Source organism: Mobula hypostoma, chromosome 23 (assembly GCF_963921235.1).
Source record: "Mobula hypostoma chromosome 23, sMobHyp1.1, whole genome shotgun sequence".
NCBI classification, from domain to species: Eukaryota; Metazoa; Chordata; class Chondrichthyes; order Myliobatiformes; family Myliobatidae; genus Mobula; species Mobula hypostoma.
The window spans coordinates 35,893,151-35,910,601 of NC_086119.1; the positions used below are offsets into that span (position 1 = coordinate 35,893,151).

General features: G+C 40.8%; 1 protein-coding gene across 2 annotated transcripts in view; it reads right to left on the reverse strand.

Annotated features, from left to right (window-relative positions):
* The window catches only part of nf2b (NF2, moesin-ezrin-radixin like (MERLIN) tumor suppressor b), a 60,717-nt gene that overhangs the window by 9,522 nt on the left and 33,744 nt on the right, over positions 1-17,451 (reverse strand). For both annotated transcript variants that reach the window (XM_063031963.1, XM_063031964.1), the window contains exons 9-16: positions 16,389-16,526; positions 14,435-14,509; positions 8,804-8,917; positions 8,576-8,698; positions 5,222-5,439; positions 3,914-4,016; positions 3,461-3,588; positions 3,161-3,320 (exon numbers count right to left, since the gene is read on the reverse strand). In XM_063031963.1, coding sequence (XP_062888033.1) covers positions 3,161-3,320; positions 3,461-3,588; positions 3,914-4,016; positions 5,222-5,439; positions 8,576-8,698; positions 8,804-8,917; positions 14,435-14,509; positions 16,389-16,526 — 1,059 coding nt within the window. The remainder of the gene's footprint in view (positions 1-3,160; positions 3,321-3,460; positions 3,589-3,913; positions 4,017-5,221; positions 5,440-8,575; positions 8,699-8,803; positions 8,918-14,434; positions 14,510-16,388; positions 16,527-17,451) is intronic.

Here is a 17,451-nt window from a genome sequence, read left to right on the forward strand (position 1 = left end):
CACCTCTTCAGCAACCCCCTTCAGGACTCTAGGATGTAGTCCATCTAGTCCAGATGACTTATCCACCTCAAGAACTTTCAGTTTGCCTAGCACGTGTTCCTTTGTAATAGCAATAATAAAGCCAGCTCATCTGTCATTTCTTTGTCTCCCATTGCTAACTCACCAGCATCATTTTCCAGTGGTCCAACATTAACTCTCACCTCCCTTTTATTCTTTATATAACTGAAAAAAACTTTTAGTATCCAGCTTTATATTATCGACTAGTTTACCTTCATATTTCACCTTTGCCCTCCTTATAGCGCTAGTTGCCCTTTGTTGGATTTTAAAAGCTTGCCAATCATCCAACTTCCTACTCACTTTCACCACTTTATATGCCCTTTCCTTAGCTTTTATGCAGTAGCCACAGTTGCCTAGCCCTGCCATTTCTTCTGTGGGACACATATCAGTTCAGTTCGGTTTCAGTTTCCGTTTATTGTCATTTAGAAATGCATGCATTAAAAAATGATACAACGTTCTTCCAGAATGATCTCACAAGAAAACACAGGACAAACCAAGACTAAACTGACAAAACCACAGAATTATAACATATAGTTACAACAGTGCAAAGCAATACCATAATTTGATAAAGAGCAGACCATGGGCACAGTAAAAAAAAGTCTCAAAGTCCCGATAGACTCATCATCCCACACAGGCAGCAGAAGGGAGGAACTCTCCCCTCCATGAACTTCCAAGTGCCAACTCGCCGATGCAGCATCATTGGCACCCGACCGCAGCGGACTCAAGTCTGTCCAAAAACTTCGAGCCTCCGACTAGCCCCTCCGACACAGCCTCTCCAAGCACCATCCTCTGCCGAACGCTTTGACTCCGCCCCGGCCGCTGAGCAACAAGCAAAGCCGAGGACTCAGGGCCTTCTCCTCCAGAGATTCTGGACCACACAGTAGCAGCAGCAGCAGCGAAGCAGGCATTTCAGAAGTTTCACCAGATGTTCCTCTGTGCTCTCACGTCCATCTCCATCAAATCAGGATTGTGCACAGCACCCTACTTGACAAATAACAGACATCACCACCGGAGTGGCCGCTGCGAGCTGCGTCGCGCCGCCATCTTCACCATCATCCCACGCCTTGTGAACTATCCTCAGAAACTTCAGCCACCTCTGTTCTGCTGTCATCCCCACCAGTATCTCCCTCCAACCACCTGGGCAAGCTCCTCTCATGACTCTGTAACTCCCTTTATTCCATTGCAATACTGATACATGTGATTTATCCTTCTCTCTCCAGATATTAATAGATTTCAGGTATTAAGGATTAAAATGGATATACAGACAGTGCAGGAAAATGACATTGTGGAGATTGAGTAACATGCAGCCCAAAGCATTAAATAGTCCCACTCGTGTTCTTGATCCTTGTGTTTTATGTTCAATGTCCCCAAACACTCACCAATGAATTAATTATTCTTTCTGGTGGTCATTATCATTTTCTTTTCAGGCAACCTCAAGTCAACTAGTGTTCGTAACAAAAAAATGAGTTGCTAGAGGAACGCAGTGGCTCAGCAATAACCAAGGTAGCAAAAGGATAGTCCTCCATAGAAACTGCATGACCCACTGGGTTCCTCAGGAGCTTGTATTTTGCTCAATATCCCAGCACAGTTCCAAATATACCAATACGAGAAGTAGCACTTTCTTAATCATTGATTGTAGGCAAAATGTTGATCAGGCCAGGAAAGAAAATCCTTCCCAGTTTTGCTAACTGTACCAGAATACATTGCAATTATCTGAATGGTCAGATGAGGTCTATTTAATGGGTCACCCTTAAGACAGCACCTTGGACAATGCAACATCTGCTTAGAATGTCCTTAAGGTGTTAACTAGTCCTGGATTGACACTGGAGGCCTCAACCTTCTGACTGAAAGACACAGGAACTGGTACACAGCCATGTGGTCACCAGAACACACTTCTGTTTTCAGCTTATAGTTGCCATCCATGATTTAACTCCATACTGCTTCACTCAGCTCATTTACTGTTCCAGGACATGGCCACGTTAAGGCTCTTCTGACCAGGAGCCCATCTTCTATCTTTGATAAACTTAAACACATGCAAAATTCAACTCAAGTTCTTCATTAAAGTTGCAATCACCCATTACCATATGCTTCTGCAAGGTCCCCCAAGTATATCTTAAATTCTCCATTTTGTGTTCAATCCTTTCCATGGCCTCATCTTCCTCTATTACTAATCTAGAGCATCATAACTATATTAGGTATCTCCAGTTTAAGTGTGGGATTTTAGTAGAATACTAGTGGCCAAGGACCCAAGTTCTAGAACTTCCAAAATAACCCACTTCATTTTGTCAGCTCTATTTCACCATTAAGACACAAAACATCTGCCTTAAGACCTCCTTATTTAATTCTATTTTATTAATAAAATTTTGTTTGATAGCACATTTCGTAGACTTTGGGCATCTTACGACATTAAAGAAACTACACAAGTATATGAATATTACAGAAACATGTACAGAACTATCATACAACAGTAACCTCCTCTTCCTTCACAACAAAGGTGTTGGGAGTAAAGACACATTTCTGTATTTTTCATTATTTTTGAACAGATTTGAATACAAACTATAAAATAATTCAGTTAAAATATGCTATAACAGGGCAATATCCTGAATGTATACATACATTAGATCCCATCTGGAATGAGATATAATTTGACATTCTGAAAACTATTTACTTCTTTGCAGTTATGATATCCCCAATTTCAAGTCAGTGGGAGGCATCAGTAAATTAGGCTGAAGAGAGTTACATTTGAATAGTAATTGTTACAGGAATAGCTTTTTTTTTTATTTTTAAACACAGAGATATAAGGACACATACCAGGTAGGTGATAAAGTGCTACAAGAAATTTAAAACAGACAAAAGACTACCCAGATAATTATGTCAAGATGCAGAGAGATTGTTCTGTCCCAGTAAGGTGGACATGATAGATGATGTTCTTTAATTTCTTCACAAACTCAAATTGACAGAAAACAAGTTAATATACAAAACTACTTTTTGTTCTATCTTAATACTACTAGACTAATAAGCCAAAGAATCTTTACTGTTTTGCATTAAAGCAACATGCATTTAGAGGTAATACACAAGTACATATTCAAAAAAGAAAACTCACATTACTGAGTGGTGTGTAAGTATTATCAGAAAATTCCATGGTCTCACTGGTAGGGATGCCCATGTTAGCATGTCGTTCTTCTAATTTCAGAGCTTCAATTTCAGTTTTTAGTTCCTTCAACTGCTCTTGCAGGTGTTTGCTTTTTTCCATGTATTCCACACTATGAAGTAAATTAAAATTGTGCACGTTATTTGCCTCTTCAAGGCGGCAAATATTATTAATTCTGAAGCTCATCTGATGCCACTGGCATGCAGTACATCCCCGGACGAACGCACAGGAGGTAGAAGTACAGTAACTTACCGTTCTCGCTCTATCTCCATGGATAGCCGCTTCATATCAGTATCCTTGAAGTCAAATTTAAAAGATCCAGATTCTAAGTTAAGATCACCAACATCAGCAGGGGGATGAGCTGAATATGAAGCTATAACCTAAGTGAATCAGATTTAAAAGTTGAGACATCAGCTGTACTTCTTAAAGATCTTTTATCTATTATGAATTCAGTATATTGCTAAACTAATTCAGTCAGCAAAATTAACTTCTGAGGTGCATTCACCATTTCATCACTAGACAAATTGCACATTATTCTGCATTGTGCAAGTACATTCGTTCATAACAATGTAGAGAATCAATAATTCAGTACTAACCATATATGTGAAACATGAATGTCTTTTTTAAATGAATAAACTATGTTATTAAGTAAATTAAACATACATACACACAAAAAATACTTCCAAGTCATATTTTTGCATATACCGGATAACTGGGTTTTGTAATCTCCAGCAGTCTATGCTTGGCTCTTCTCTCTGCCTCTCGAGCTTCAGTCAGATCTTGCTTGAGCTGTTCTGCTTCCTTAGATCTGAAATAAATATTTTTAAAGTAAAGATTGTATAATAACACTATTCCATCACTACAAAACAATGCCAAGACATTCCTTCTGGAAATGATAAAACAACAGTGTGTTCCTAGTTTCAATGAGTCACTAAATCAACCATCACTTAATTTTGCCCTATGATTACACGAGGAACCTTTAGACAATACCCATCAGAAAAAAAAACACCCATCACAAATGAAGGACCATTTAAGAGAATATTATCTACTTGTGGAAGAGAGACAATGCCATTGCAATTATGTAGTAACCATGGCTCTCCTTTCTATTTTATGAAGTACTTGATAGTTTTCCAGCCACATTGATTCAGGTTCACTTTCTGATTTCTAAATTCTGATCTCTTAAACTGGCCTGATCAACAGATAGGTTTGGGAAAGAATGCTGGCAAAAGAATGAATGAGAAAAGACTGACCGTTGTAGGATTTTCACATAATCATTACTTAGAACGTAGAAATTCATAGCACATTACAGGCCCTTCAGCCCACAATGTTGTGCCAACCATGTAACCTACTCTAGAAACTGTCCGGAATTTCCCAACTGCATAGTCCTCTATTTTTCTAAGCTCCATGTACCTATCCAAGAGGCTCTTAAAATACCCTATTGTATCTGCTTCCACCACCACCGCCGGCAGTGCATTCCATGCACCCACCACTCTCTGTGTGAAAAACTTACCCCTGACATCCCCTCAGTACCCATTTCCAAGCACCTTAAAACTCTGCACCCTCATGTTAGCCACTTCAGCCTTGGAAAAAAGCCTCTGACTATCCACACGATCAATGCACCTCATCATCTTATACACCTCTATCAGGTCACCTCTCATTCTCCATCACTCCAAGGAGAAAAGGTCAAGTGCACTCAACCTATTCTCAATAAGGTACTCCCTCCAATCCAGGCAACCTCCTTTTAAATCTCCTCCGCACTCCCTCTATGGTATGCACATCCTTCCCGTAGTGAAGTGACCAGAACTGAACACAGTGCTCCACATGAAGTATGACCAAGGTCTTATATAGCTGTAACATTACCTCATGGCTCTTGAACTCAATTACACTTAATGTGAACTGATTTAACTACAGGTTTAGCAGTCACCCTCTGACGACACTGACTTCCACAAAATATACTGCATGTCATTTATCATATAGGCAAACAGATGTCTTCCAAAATGCAAGCTAACCAACCTCCTCTCTGATTCCTCCACAAGCTTAACAGCTATCAACTCTGCTTCTCGCATCTTCTGTTCCATTAGACGCTTTTCCTCTTTTGTCTTCAAGGCTGTGACTTCCAACCTTTGTCGCTCCTGCTCTGCTTCTGCAGCTTTCTGAGCGAGCAGCTTGGCCTCCTCTTCTGCAATCTGTGCCTTCTCAGCAAGCAAGTCAGCAGTCTCCTCTGATCGTATCTAAGAAAAAGCATTAACTTCCTGAATACATATCAGTATGTGATAAAACTTCAGCCTTACCCATGGTCTGTAAACTCAAAAGAGAATCACAATCAGGTTTGACAGAGGAGTATGTCATGAAATGTGTTAACTTTATGGCAGCAGTACATTGGAATACATGGTAAATAAATATCATTGTATTAAGTATATGTCAATTAAGTAGTTAAGTTAAAATAAGTGGTGCAAAAATCAGAAATAAAAGTAGTGAGGTGGTGTTCATGGGTTCAATGTCCAATTAGAAACTGGCAGAGGAGAAGAAGCTACTCCCAAATCATTGAGTGTGTACCTTCAGACTTCTGTACCTCCTTCCTGACAGTAACAATGAGAAGAGGGCAGGTCCTGGATGGAGGGGGTCCTTAATGATGGATGCTGCACTACTCCCTGAAGATGCTTTGGATACTACAAAAGCCAATACCCACGATACAGCTGACTACAAGTTTTGGCAACTTAATTCCATCCTGTGCAGTAGCCCTACCTCCCAATACCAGATGGTGATGCAGACAATCAGAATGCTCTCCACAGTACACTTGTAGAAGTTTTCAAGTGTTGCAGTTGACAAATCTCCTCAAACTCCTAATGAAATATAGCAGCCGTCTTGCCTTCTTTATTACTGCGTCAATATGTTGCAAAAAGGTTAGGTCTTCAGGGATATTGACACTCAGGAACTTGAAATTGTTCACTCTTTCCACTTCTGATCCCTCTAGGAGGACTGGTGTGTGCTTCCTTGCCCTGCTCTTTCTGAAATCCACAGTTCTTTGGGCTTAGTGACATCGAGTGCAAGGTTACTGCTGTGGCAGCACTCAACTAGCTGATATATCTCTCATCACCATCTGAAATTCTGCCTTGCCAACAGGAGTTGTGTCATCAGCAAATTTATAGACGGCATTTGAATCTGAATTCTCTACGTTCATAATAAGATAGATGAATAAACAGCATAATATATTGACATGGAATACGACTCCTTGAAGATGATCACGCCAGTTAGAATGCTCTCCACAGTACATCTGTAGAAATTTGCGAGGGTCTTTGGTGACATTACAAATCTCCTCAAACTCCGAATGAAATATAAACCACTGTCATGCTTTCTTTGCAGCTGCATTGATATGTTGGGCCCAGGAAAGATCCTCAGAGATGCTGACACCCAGGAACTTGAAATTGCACACTCTTTCCACTTCTGATCCCTCTGTGAGGATTGATTAGTGTTCCCTCATCTTACCCTTCCTGAAGTCCACAATCAGATATTTGGTACTGCTGAAAATGAGTGCAAGGATGTTGCTGGGACATCATTGAACTAATTGGTATATCTCGCTCCTGTACGCCCTTTTTTCACCATTTGAAATTCTACCAACAATGGCTGTATCATCAACAAATTTATACATGGCATTTGAGCTATGCTTAGCCACACAATCATGGGTGTAAAGGGAGTACAGCAGTGGGCTAAGCACACATCCGTGTGGTGCGTCAGTGTTGATAGTTAGCTGGGTGGAGATGTTATTTCCAATCCGCACGGATTCTGGTCCTCTGGTTAGGAGTTCAAGAATCCAGTTGCAGAGGGAGGTACAGAGGCTTAGGCTCTGTAGCTTTTTGATCAGCACTGTAGAAATGATGAGGTTAGATGCTGAGCAGTAGTCTATAAACAGCATCCTGACAGTTATTTGCATTGTCCAGGTGATCCAAGGTTGCATGGAGAACCATTGAGACCGCGTCTGCTGCAGACAGGCAAATTGCAGTGGGTGCAGTTCTTTCCTGAAATAGGTGTTGATTCTATCCATGACCAACCTCTCAAAGCATTTCATCACTGTAGATGTGAGTACTACCGTATGATCTTCATTAAATCAGCTCACACTGCTCTTCTTGGGCACTGGTATAATTGTTGCCCTTTTGAAGGGAGTGGGAACTTCCAACAATAGCAATAAAAGACTGAAGATGTCTTTGAATACCTCAGCCAGTTGGTTGGGGCAGGTTTTCAGAGCCCGACCAGGTACTCCATCGGGCCCTGCCGCCTTGCGAGGGTTCACCCTCTTGACAGCCATAAAGCACATATGTGGTTAAAACTGGTTACTACTAACCAAAAGGCTTTGTACAGAATAGTTCAGTGCTACCATTCATTGCTTTGATTGGCAGCCATCTCATTAACACCTATTATTTAGTACTAATTAATGGGTCTAGACATTTTGGTAAAGCTAAATGTCACCCATGACTGACATTCTGAAAAAAATTATGCAAATCTGCATAGTTTTATACTCTCTCACAACACTGTGGAAATTTCAAAGGAACAAACTGTCAATTAGGAAATAAGAATAGTTCAGTACTGGTCTTCCAAAACTGAAAATTTTAATCAATTCTCAACAAAAACATTCCATTATCCATCATGCCCACAAGCACTTGCACCCACAAGTTCAAACAAGCCAATGATCTGTACACTTTCCCTCTCATAGCTTATCTATATTCCTTAGAAGTTGTGACAAATTTACACCAGTTTAATTTACATTCAGCCGTAAGAACTTGAAAACTTGTTGATTCCCATAAACCAGACACCAAACAGCCTAGTTCCTATTCCTTGATTATAAAGGCCTAAAGCTTATAGTTCACACTGCCATTGCCAATCTTTGTGGCAATTCTTGCAATAGCTACATACACAATCAATTTTTACATTCTTCTGCTCAATTCTGACCAATCACACTCAAAATACTCAGATCACTGACATATGCTGCACATTAGATTACATTTTTTAGATTACATTTTTTAATTATAGTTTTCATTGTTTGAAGACCATTATTTCCTGGAAATGCCTGAAAGAAGTTTTAGTAATTTCTCAATAATCCCTACTTTTAGAGATCTTAAACTTCATTTCCAGTGTAATGTTACTACTTCAAGAGACTAGGTGAATAATATATCTATTTAGCATTAATTCCATAAATATTTTGAAAAGAGGAGCTCAAATTCATTAGGCACACGCAGCAGATTGAGAAATATGGACTACCGGTCAATCGAGTAGTACAATATCTCTGCACAAGACTGTGCCATACCAAAACATACAAAGAAAACAGAATTTACATTTACAGATGGTCTATAATTGTGCTCCACAATGACTCACCAGTGCTTCATTTGCGAGCCTGGACTCATCCTGTAATTGATAAAGTCGCCTCTCCAAATCTTCTTTTGCTCGCTCAGCCTCCTCCCTCAACTTTTTCTCTCTGGCTAACCTTTGACGTTCCATCTGAAATCATAGTAATCCATCTTTCAGGGAAAATACTCCTGTCACATCAATGGACCAGCATTAAATAAACTATCACATGCATAATTTTACATGGAATGGACTAACCTTTTTCCTAGCCTTTTCTTCTCTGGCTTGAGCTTTCATCTGCTGAACTTCAATTGAATCTACTTTTCTTCTTCTCATAAACAAGTCATGATTTCCAATGCATAACTGCAATATCTGAAAACAAACAAAATAAAGGGTGATTTGTCATTATTATGACAGAATGAAATAGACTTTCAAATAACATGGACTCCCCATGCAAGTCTATTTTCGTCATCCCCATAGATGACAAAGACAGCTTCCTTTTTCTGAACAGAAAGTGCTATGGAAACCAAAAAATGTTAATAAGAGTAGCTGCAGTAAGAAATTTGATTGGCTGCTTGAAGACATATTGAATCAGTCTGCATTTCCAAAGTGTATACCTACCTTAAAAAAAAAATCCACATCCAATGCAGGTTCAAATTTTTAAAACATTTATTTCACAATTGAATTTCAACATCATCCTAAAACAGGAAAGGAACCAAAAATTTAAAAAAAATATCAGTATACATTATTTATTTAAATTGCACCTTTTAATCCTGTTTTTAAATCTCCATTAAGATTGCATGGTTATGAAATTTACTGATACTGACATTTTTAAATTATTATCTCTAAAGAGCTTTCAATAGTTTTCTACAAGGGAGGTTCACTTAAACAAACACATTTACAACTTACGGAGGTAATAGAGTGTTCGGCTCTAATATCAAGGCATAAATGGGCTAACTGAATGGCAGACAAGACAGTTGTCATGTGTGAAGCCAAGCAGAGCTGCAGAATGGATCATGCTAATGAGAGAGATAACGAAAGACAATGGAGAAACATTCAAAATGCAAATAAGAGAGAAGAGAGAGATTAACAAGAAAGAGACACAATTCAGATGTTGGCATCTGCCACAGACCGTTTGCTTTGAACCTGAACTGTTTGAAGTTTGATGGACAGGTGATATCCCATCAGGGGTATAAAAATAGCCGGTTGCTAAGGCATGGGACACACGCCACGAGACCCGGGAAAGAGCAGTGTGCCCCATAAGTTGGTTGGAGTTTGGAGGACCGGTTCACGGGAATCGGTCAGAGGCTCATAGAGTGTAAAGGTACAATTGGTGGGAACCTGGTGTGTGTCCGCCCTTGCCTGGATGCTGGGTTCACCACGGAAGAACGATCGCATCCGGAACGGAGGGGTCACAGTCGGTGACCACAGCTGGATCAGAAGGCATCGAAAGGTTTGCCTGAAACCAACTGCATCTCTCTCTCTCTCTCTCCCCCCCCCACCTCCCTCCCCACCCCCCCCCAACAGTACAACAACAGCGATTACTTTGAACTGCACTGGACTGAACTGAACTCTGCTTCACCTTAAGACTGATCATTTTACCCCTAGACTGCGATAGAGCTTGGTTGATTCCTATTACCCTATTTCTGTGTATATGTGTATACTATCATTGCTAACCCGTTACATTTATATCCTTGTGGTTAGTGTACTGTATTACTTATTTCTTGAATAAAACTTTATTAGTTCCTAGTAATCACAGACTCCAACGAGTGTTCCATTTCTGCTGGTTTGGCAACCCAGTTATGGGGTACGTAACACAGTTAAATTGGTGGTTCCTGTGGGGATCAATATCGATTCATGGGGAATACCAAAACCAAATGATGAATTGCAATACACGTTATTTTGCCCTGGTTGTTATATATAAAAAAAAAGCAAGAACTGACTCCAGACCTAAAGGTGTTTGCCATCTCACTGCAACTAATAGCTTGAACTCAATAGGGTAGATAAGCAGCCACTGTGCTATATCACAAGGGCTTGAGAGGAATCCATGCAGCCTTTTGAGTCTATGCCCCCAGTAATCAAAATCTCGATCTTGTATAAAATGCCATTTTTAGCCCAATATCTCTCCATTTCTGAATGTCTAAAAATGCATCACTATTTTGAATGACCATAACAACTAAGCTCCCACAACAGCAAGGGTAAAGAATTCTAAACATCTACCACCCCCCAAGTGAAGTAATCTATCTTCATCTCTGTCCTAAGCAATCTACCCCTTATTCTCAAACTGTGTCCTACTCTTAAGCTTATCAGTCAGGAGGAATATCCTCCCAGCAACTAGCCTGTCAATCTCTAAGACTTTTATATATCATGATATCCCTTTAAATTACAAGGAAAACAATTGCAGCCTCAAATCTTTCTTCAATTGGTAACCAGCCTCGTGAATCTTCATTATACTCTCTCCACGGATCTTTAATCACTCTCAATCTTTTTACATCAGGAGTTCATAGCTGTCTTCAAAATGCCAGATGTAGGCTCTATACAATTGCAATAAGGTCTTTACTGGACTTTCATTTATACCACAAACAATCAAGACTGCAATTAGCTCAAGTGTAAAACATACATAAACTGGTAAGATTATTTAAACCAAACCAACAAAAGCATAATTGATACCCACTAAAGTGGCAAAATAATTCATTGTACCAACCATCATTTTTAAAATGGTAGGAAGCAGACATTTATAGCAATATACATACATCAAAGTTGCTGGTGAACGCAGCAGGACAGGCAGCATCTATAGGAAGAGGCGCAGTCGACGTTTCAGGCCGAGACCCTTCGTCAGGACTAACTGAAGGAAGAGTGAGTAAGGGATTTGAAAGCTGGAGGGGGAGGGGGAGATGCAAAATGATAGGAGAAGACAGGAGGGGGAGGGATGGAGCCGAGAGCTGGACAGGTGATAGGCAGAAGGGGATACGAGAGGATCATGGGACAGGAGGTCCGGGAAGAAAGACGGGGGGGGGGTGACCCAGAGGATGGGCAAGAGGTATATTCAGAGGGACAGAGGGAGAAAAAGGAGAGTGAGAGAAAGAATGTGTGCATTAAAAAGAGTAACAGATGGGGTACGAGGGGGAGGTGGGGCCTAGCGGAAGTTAGAGAAGTCAATGTTCATGCCATCAGGTTGGAGGCTACCCAGACGGAATATAAGGTGTTGTTCCTCCAACCTGAGTGTGGCTTCATCTTTACAGTAGAGGAGGCCGTGGATAGACATGTCAGAATGGGAATGGGATGTGGAATTAAAATGTGTGGCCACTGGGAGATCCTGCTTTCTCTGGCGGACAGAGCGTAGATGTTCAGCAAAGCGGTCTCCCAGTCTGCGTCGGGTCTCACCAATATATAAAAGGCCACATCGGGAGCACCGGACGCAGTATATCACCCCAGTCGACTCACAGGTGAAGTGATGCCTCACCTGGAAGGACTGTTTGGGGCCCTGAATGGTGGTAAGGGAGGAAGTGTAAGGGCATGTGTAGCACTTGTTCCGCTTACACGGATAAGTGCCAGGAGGGAGATCAGTGGGGAGGGATGGGGGGGACGAATGGACAAGGGAGTTGTGTAGGGAGCGATCCCTGCGGAATGCAGAGAGAGGCGGGGAGGGAAAGATATGCTTAGTGGTGGGATCCCGTTGGAGGTGGCGGAAGTTACGGAGAATAATATGTTGGACCCGGAGGCTGGTGGGGTGGTAGGTGAGGACCAGGGGAACCCTATTCCTAGTGGGGTGGTGGGAGGATGGAGTGAGAGCAGATGTACGTGAAATGGGGGAGATGCGTTTAAGAGCAGAGTTGATAGTGGAGGAAGGGAAGCCCCTTTCTTTAAAAAATGAAGACATCTCCCTCGTCCTAGAATGAAAAGCCTCATCCTGAGAGCAGATGCGGCGGAGACGGAGGAATTGCGAGAAGGGGATGGCGTTTTTGCAAGAGACAGGGTGAGAAGAGGAATAGTCCAGATAGTTGTGAGAGTCAGTAGGCTTATAGTAGACATCAGTGGATAAGCTGTCTCCAGAGACAGAGACAGAAAGATCTAGAAAGGGGAGGGAGGTGTCAGAAATGGACCAGGTAAACTTGAGGGCAGGGTGAAAGTTGGAGGCAAAGTTAATAAAGTTAACGAGTTCTGCACGCGTGCAGGAAGCAGCGCCAATGCAGTCGTCGATGTAGCGAAGGAAAGGTGGGGGACAGATACCAGAATAGGCACGGATATATCATAGCTTGGCTTATCTACTACAAAGTATCCAACATCTACTACTCAACAAGTCAAACAACTATGGGAAAAGAAACAATGCACATGCTTCAAATCGAGAACCCTTTATCAGAATTGGAAATGTGGGGGTTAAAAATGGTTATATTGCAGAGGAGAGTTGGTGGGATGCAGATCAAAGCTATCAAGATAACAATTCGTTTAAAAACTGGCAGTTCACAACAGAAGAGGAAATAAAAGAATCAAATTGAAACAGAAAGGTACATTTCTATAGAGAAAAAGGTAAACATCATAAGAACCAAATGCAAATACACCTTTCCAATTAAGGGTGTACATTTTTGATTTGGATGTCAAGGGCAACCCTGTGCATCTAGTTGCCTTTTGGAGTCACAGAGCACAGAAAATGGCCTTTCACTCCTCCAATCCATGCTGACCAAGATAACCATCTCAGATCGTCCCATATGCCCACATTTTACCCATATCTCTTTCCCCTAAATCTTTCCTATTCACACACCTGTCCAAAAGTCTTTTAAGTGCTGTTATTGTACCCACCTCTACTCACTTCCAGAAGATTTTACCATGTACTCATGACAAACTATGTGAAAAAGCTACCCCTCAGGTGACCTTTGTGGTTCAATTTGCTCTTTATTACTTAATTGAGTTACACACACAGCGGAGCAGGCCTTAGAGCCATGCTACCCATCAATCCTCCGATTTAACCCTAGACTAATCGCAGGACAATTGACAATGACCAATTAACCCACTAACCGGTACATCATTGAACTGTGAGAGGAAACCAGAGCACCAAGAGGAAACCCACGTGGTCACGGGGAGATGGTACAAACTCTTTACAGGCAGCAGCAGGAATTGAACCTGAGTCACCGGTACTGTGGTGTTGTGATAAATATGCTACCATGCCATCCATCATCTCCTCTCCACAAGTCATTATTCCTAAATAAATAGTTTGATCATTCTACACATCATCAGATGTTCCCCGTGTTTATCCACATACCCCCTTTTGCGATCGGGAACCTTTATCTCCTTGCTTTTGCAGTTTAGATGAAGACTCTATAACCTCAAACATCAGCAATTTTGCTCTGTGCTGATGAACTCAACCTCCAAGTGCTGCCAGGAATATAGGAAAATAGGAGACACAAGAGACCGTAGATGCTGGAGGAACTCAGCTGGGTCCTGATGCAGAATTTCGACCCAAGATGTCAACAATTCATCTCCTCCTGTATATGCTGCACAACTCACTGAGTTCCTCCAGCAAGTCATTTACTGCTTAGCAAAACAGATGCAAGATTAAACCTCTCAAGCCTATTCCATCATTTAACATGATCAAGATTGATCTGCTCTAGCCTCATCTCTTCTTCCATGTCCTCAATTTGCTGACCTTTCAAAAGTGCATGTTCTTTAATTACCCCCAATAATCTAGAATTCAGAATCCTATGGAATAAAAAATGCCACAGATAATCCACGTACGCAATTTTATTCCAGTTTTCTAGCATCTGAAGTTTATTGCTCCAATTTTTACAAACTTGAATTGATCATAAATAAGCACAAACTACTGTAAATAAGTTTCAATGCATTTGGTATTACAGAAGATAAAAACTGTTAGTGTAATTCATAAGATACACTCACCAATTTATTTACACGGAGCTGTGAAGAGTAAAATTTGAAAACCTCCGCCTTTTTGTCCAAAGGTTTGATGGTAAACTGTAAAAAAAGTTTGCATTAAGTTTAAATTGTTAGTCTATATTTTATGGCGAAAAAATAAACTTTCAATTTACTTTAGATAATCCTTGCTCAGGATTAATTGCATATTTGAAGACAACATGAAGCTAAAATATATCAAAGTCTCTATTAAATTGTGACACAACAATTTTTCTGCATGCCAGTATCTTAACTGTACCACTTTATTTGATATGATAAGTATCATTTATAAAGAAATTGTATCATAATTTATTTCATAGTTTGTTTGGAATCTGACAGTTTCAAATTTGGAAGCTCTAGACCCTAATTAAGTTGCAAGCATCATTTTTTAAGTAGGTAAATAAGTAGCAGACAACTGCGTATTTCACTTTATATCTCAATGAAAAACAGGAAAAAAAGTTAGAACTGAGACAGAAAAAGGAAACCTGGACAATGTAAAAACATGGAACACACATCAAAGTTGCTGGTGAACACAGCAGGCCAAGCAGCATCTCTAGGAAGAGGTACAGTCGACGTTTCAGGCCAAGACCCTTCGTCAGGACTAAATGAAGGAAGAGTGAGTAAGAGATTTGAAAGTGGGAGGGGGAGGGGGAGATCCAAAATGATAGGAGAAGACAGGAGGGGGAGGGATGGAGCCAAGAGCTGGACAGGTGTTTAGCAAAGGGGATATGAGAGGATCATGGGACAGGAGGCCCAGGGAGAAAGACCGGGGCGGGGGGGGCGGAACCCAGAGGATGGACAAGGTGTATAGCGTAGGTGTTCAGCAAAACGATCTCCCAGTCTGCGTCGGGTCCCACCAATATATAGAAGGTCACATCGGGAGTACCGGACGCAGTATATCACCCCAGCCAACTGGTCGATTTCCGACACCTCCCTCCCCTTTCTAGACCCGACACAGGCTGGGAGACCGCTTTGCTGAACACCTACGCTCTGTCCGCCAGAGAAAGCAGGATCTCCCAGTGGCCACACATTTTAATTCCACATCCCATTCCCATTCTGACATGTCTATCCACAGCCTCCTCTACTGTAAAGATGAAGCCACACTCAGGTTGGAGGAACAACACCTTATATTCCGTCTGGGTAGCCTCCAACCTGATGGTATGAACATCGACTTCTCTAACTTCCGCTAATGCCCCACCTCCCCTTGTACCCCATCCGTTATTTATTTTTATACACACATTCTTTCTCTCACTCTCCTTTTTCTCCCTCTTTCCCTCCGACTATACCCCTTGCCCATCCTCTGGTTCCCCCCTGCCCTTGTCTTTCTCCCTGGGCCTCCTGTCCCATGATCCTCTCATATCCCCTTTGCTAATCATCTGTCCAGCTCTTGGCTCCATCCCTCCCCCTCCTGTCTTCTCCTATCATTTTGGATCTCCCCCTCCCCCTCCCACTTTCAAATCTCTTACTAACTCTTCCTTCAGTTAGTCCTGACGAAGGGTCTCGGCCCGAAACGTCGACTGTACCCCTTCCTAGAGGTGCTGCCTGGCCTGCTGTGTTCACCAGCAACTTTGATGTGTGTTGCTTGAATTTCCAGCATCTGCAGAATTCCTGTTGTTTGCAATGTAAAAACATGATGTACGACCTATTTACTTTCATTCTTCAGTGATAAAAGTGCCCAAAACAAACTGTTAGCAGCCAAAATGATTAACAGATCACCATTAAGATATAACTGTCATAAAATAAATGAATCTCAAATCCAAATTCTGTCTGACCAAGCTGTAAGCTTTCTGCAAATAGTTAACTAAAAATCAACTGATTTAAGCATATTGTTTTACTTAATAGGATTCCTATAGGCATGCGTCAATGATATATGTGACTATAGATTTTAATTTACAGAATTTTAACAAAGAAATCACAGTAAACAGACTCAAATGCTCTTTACCTCTTTCTCACTGTAGGAAATGTTTCTGATTCCACTCCACGCAAATGACTTTTTAGATGAAAGCTTGTTGTCAGGGATGTAGATATGAAGACCAAGTGCATCAACTCCAAGCAGCAAGTCAGTATCCTTTTTATTTTGCTTTTATAGATTTTTTAAAATATAGTTGTATTAAAAATCATTTATATTCAAAACATTTAAAAAGAACTTTTCCATACAACTGGAAAAGTTATTCAAATATTGACTATTCAACAACTCTGCTGAAATGTCTTTAACTAGAAACATTAACTTTCTCATAGACATGATCACTTCAATATTTACTGTAAATTTCTGTAGTAATAGCTACCTTATGGTATAAGCATTATCTGTGGATATTTATTAATTTGCAGCTTCAAAAGCAAGTTGAATATTCCCATTTTCTAGAATTTCTAATACAAGTAACAATTATTATGCGTGAATTCTCTATGCACATCAGGAAGGTACATCCTCTTCCCCGTCAAGCTGAAGGGTCTTACAATTAGGGAAACAATATTTGAGATTGAAGTTCCAATTGCAACCTGCTCTGCTGTAATAGCAACTTCACTGTCACTGACAACACTTGTCAAAAAACATATTGCCAACAGAAGATCTGCATAGTAAGTTACAGACTCACAGTTGACTTGAGTATGTAGCAACTCTACATAAATGCAATCCACTGTCTTGCTTTTAAGAATTGATTCACTCGGGTCACTTAGCGCTTTTGTCTGTCATCTTCATTCAATGGCTTTTTGTTCAATGGGAACGTTTTCTTTATTTAGACTACCTATACCAATTATGTTTTAAAATAAACAGATAACTCTGCAACTTCCAAGAACAACCTCAGCTTATCCACGCTATTCACATTACTGAAGTCAATCTCTGGAAGCATTTCAGTACATCTCTTCCACAGCCTCTGTAAAGCCTTTACATCTTTCCATATAACCATATAACAATTACAACACGAAAACAGGCCATCTCAGCCCTTCTATTTCGTGCCGAACTCTTACTCTCACCTAGTCCCACCAACCTGCACTCAGCCCATAACCCT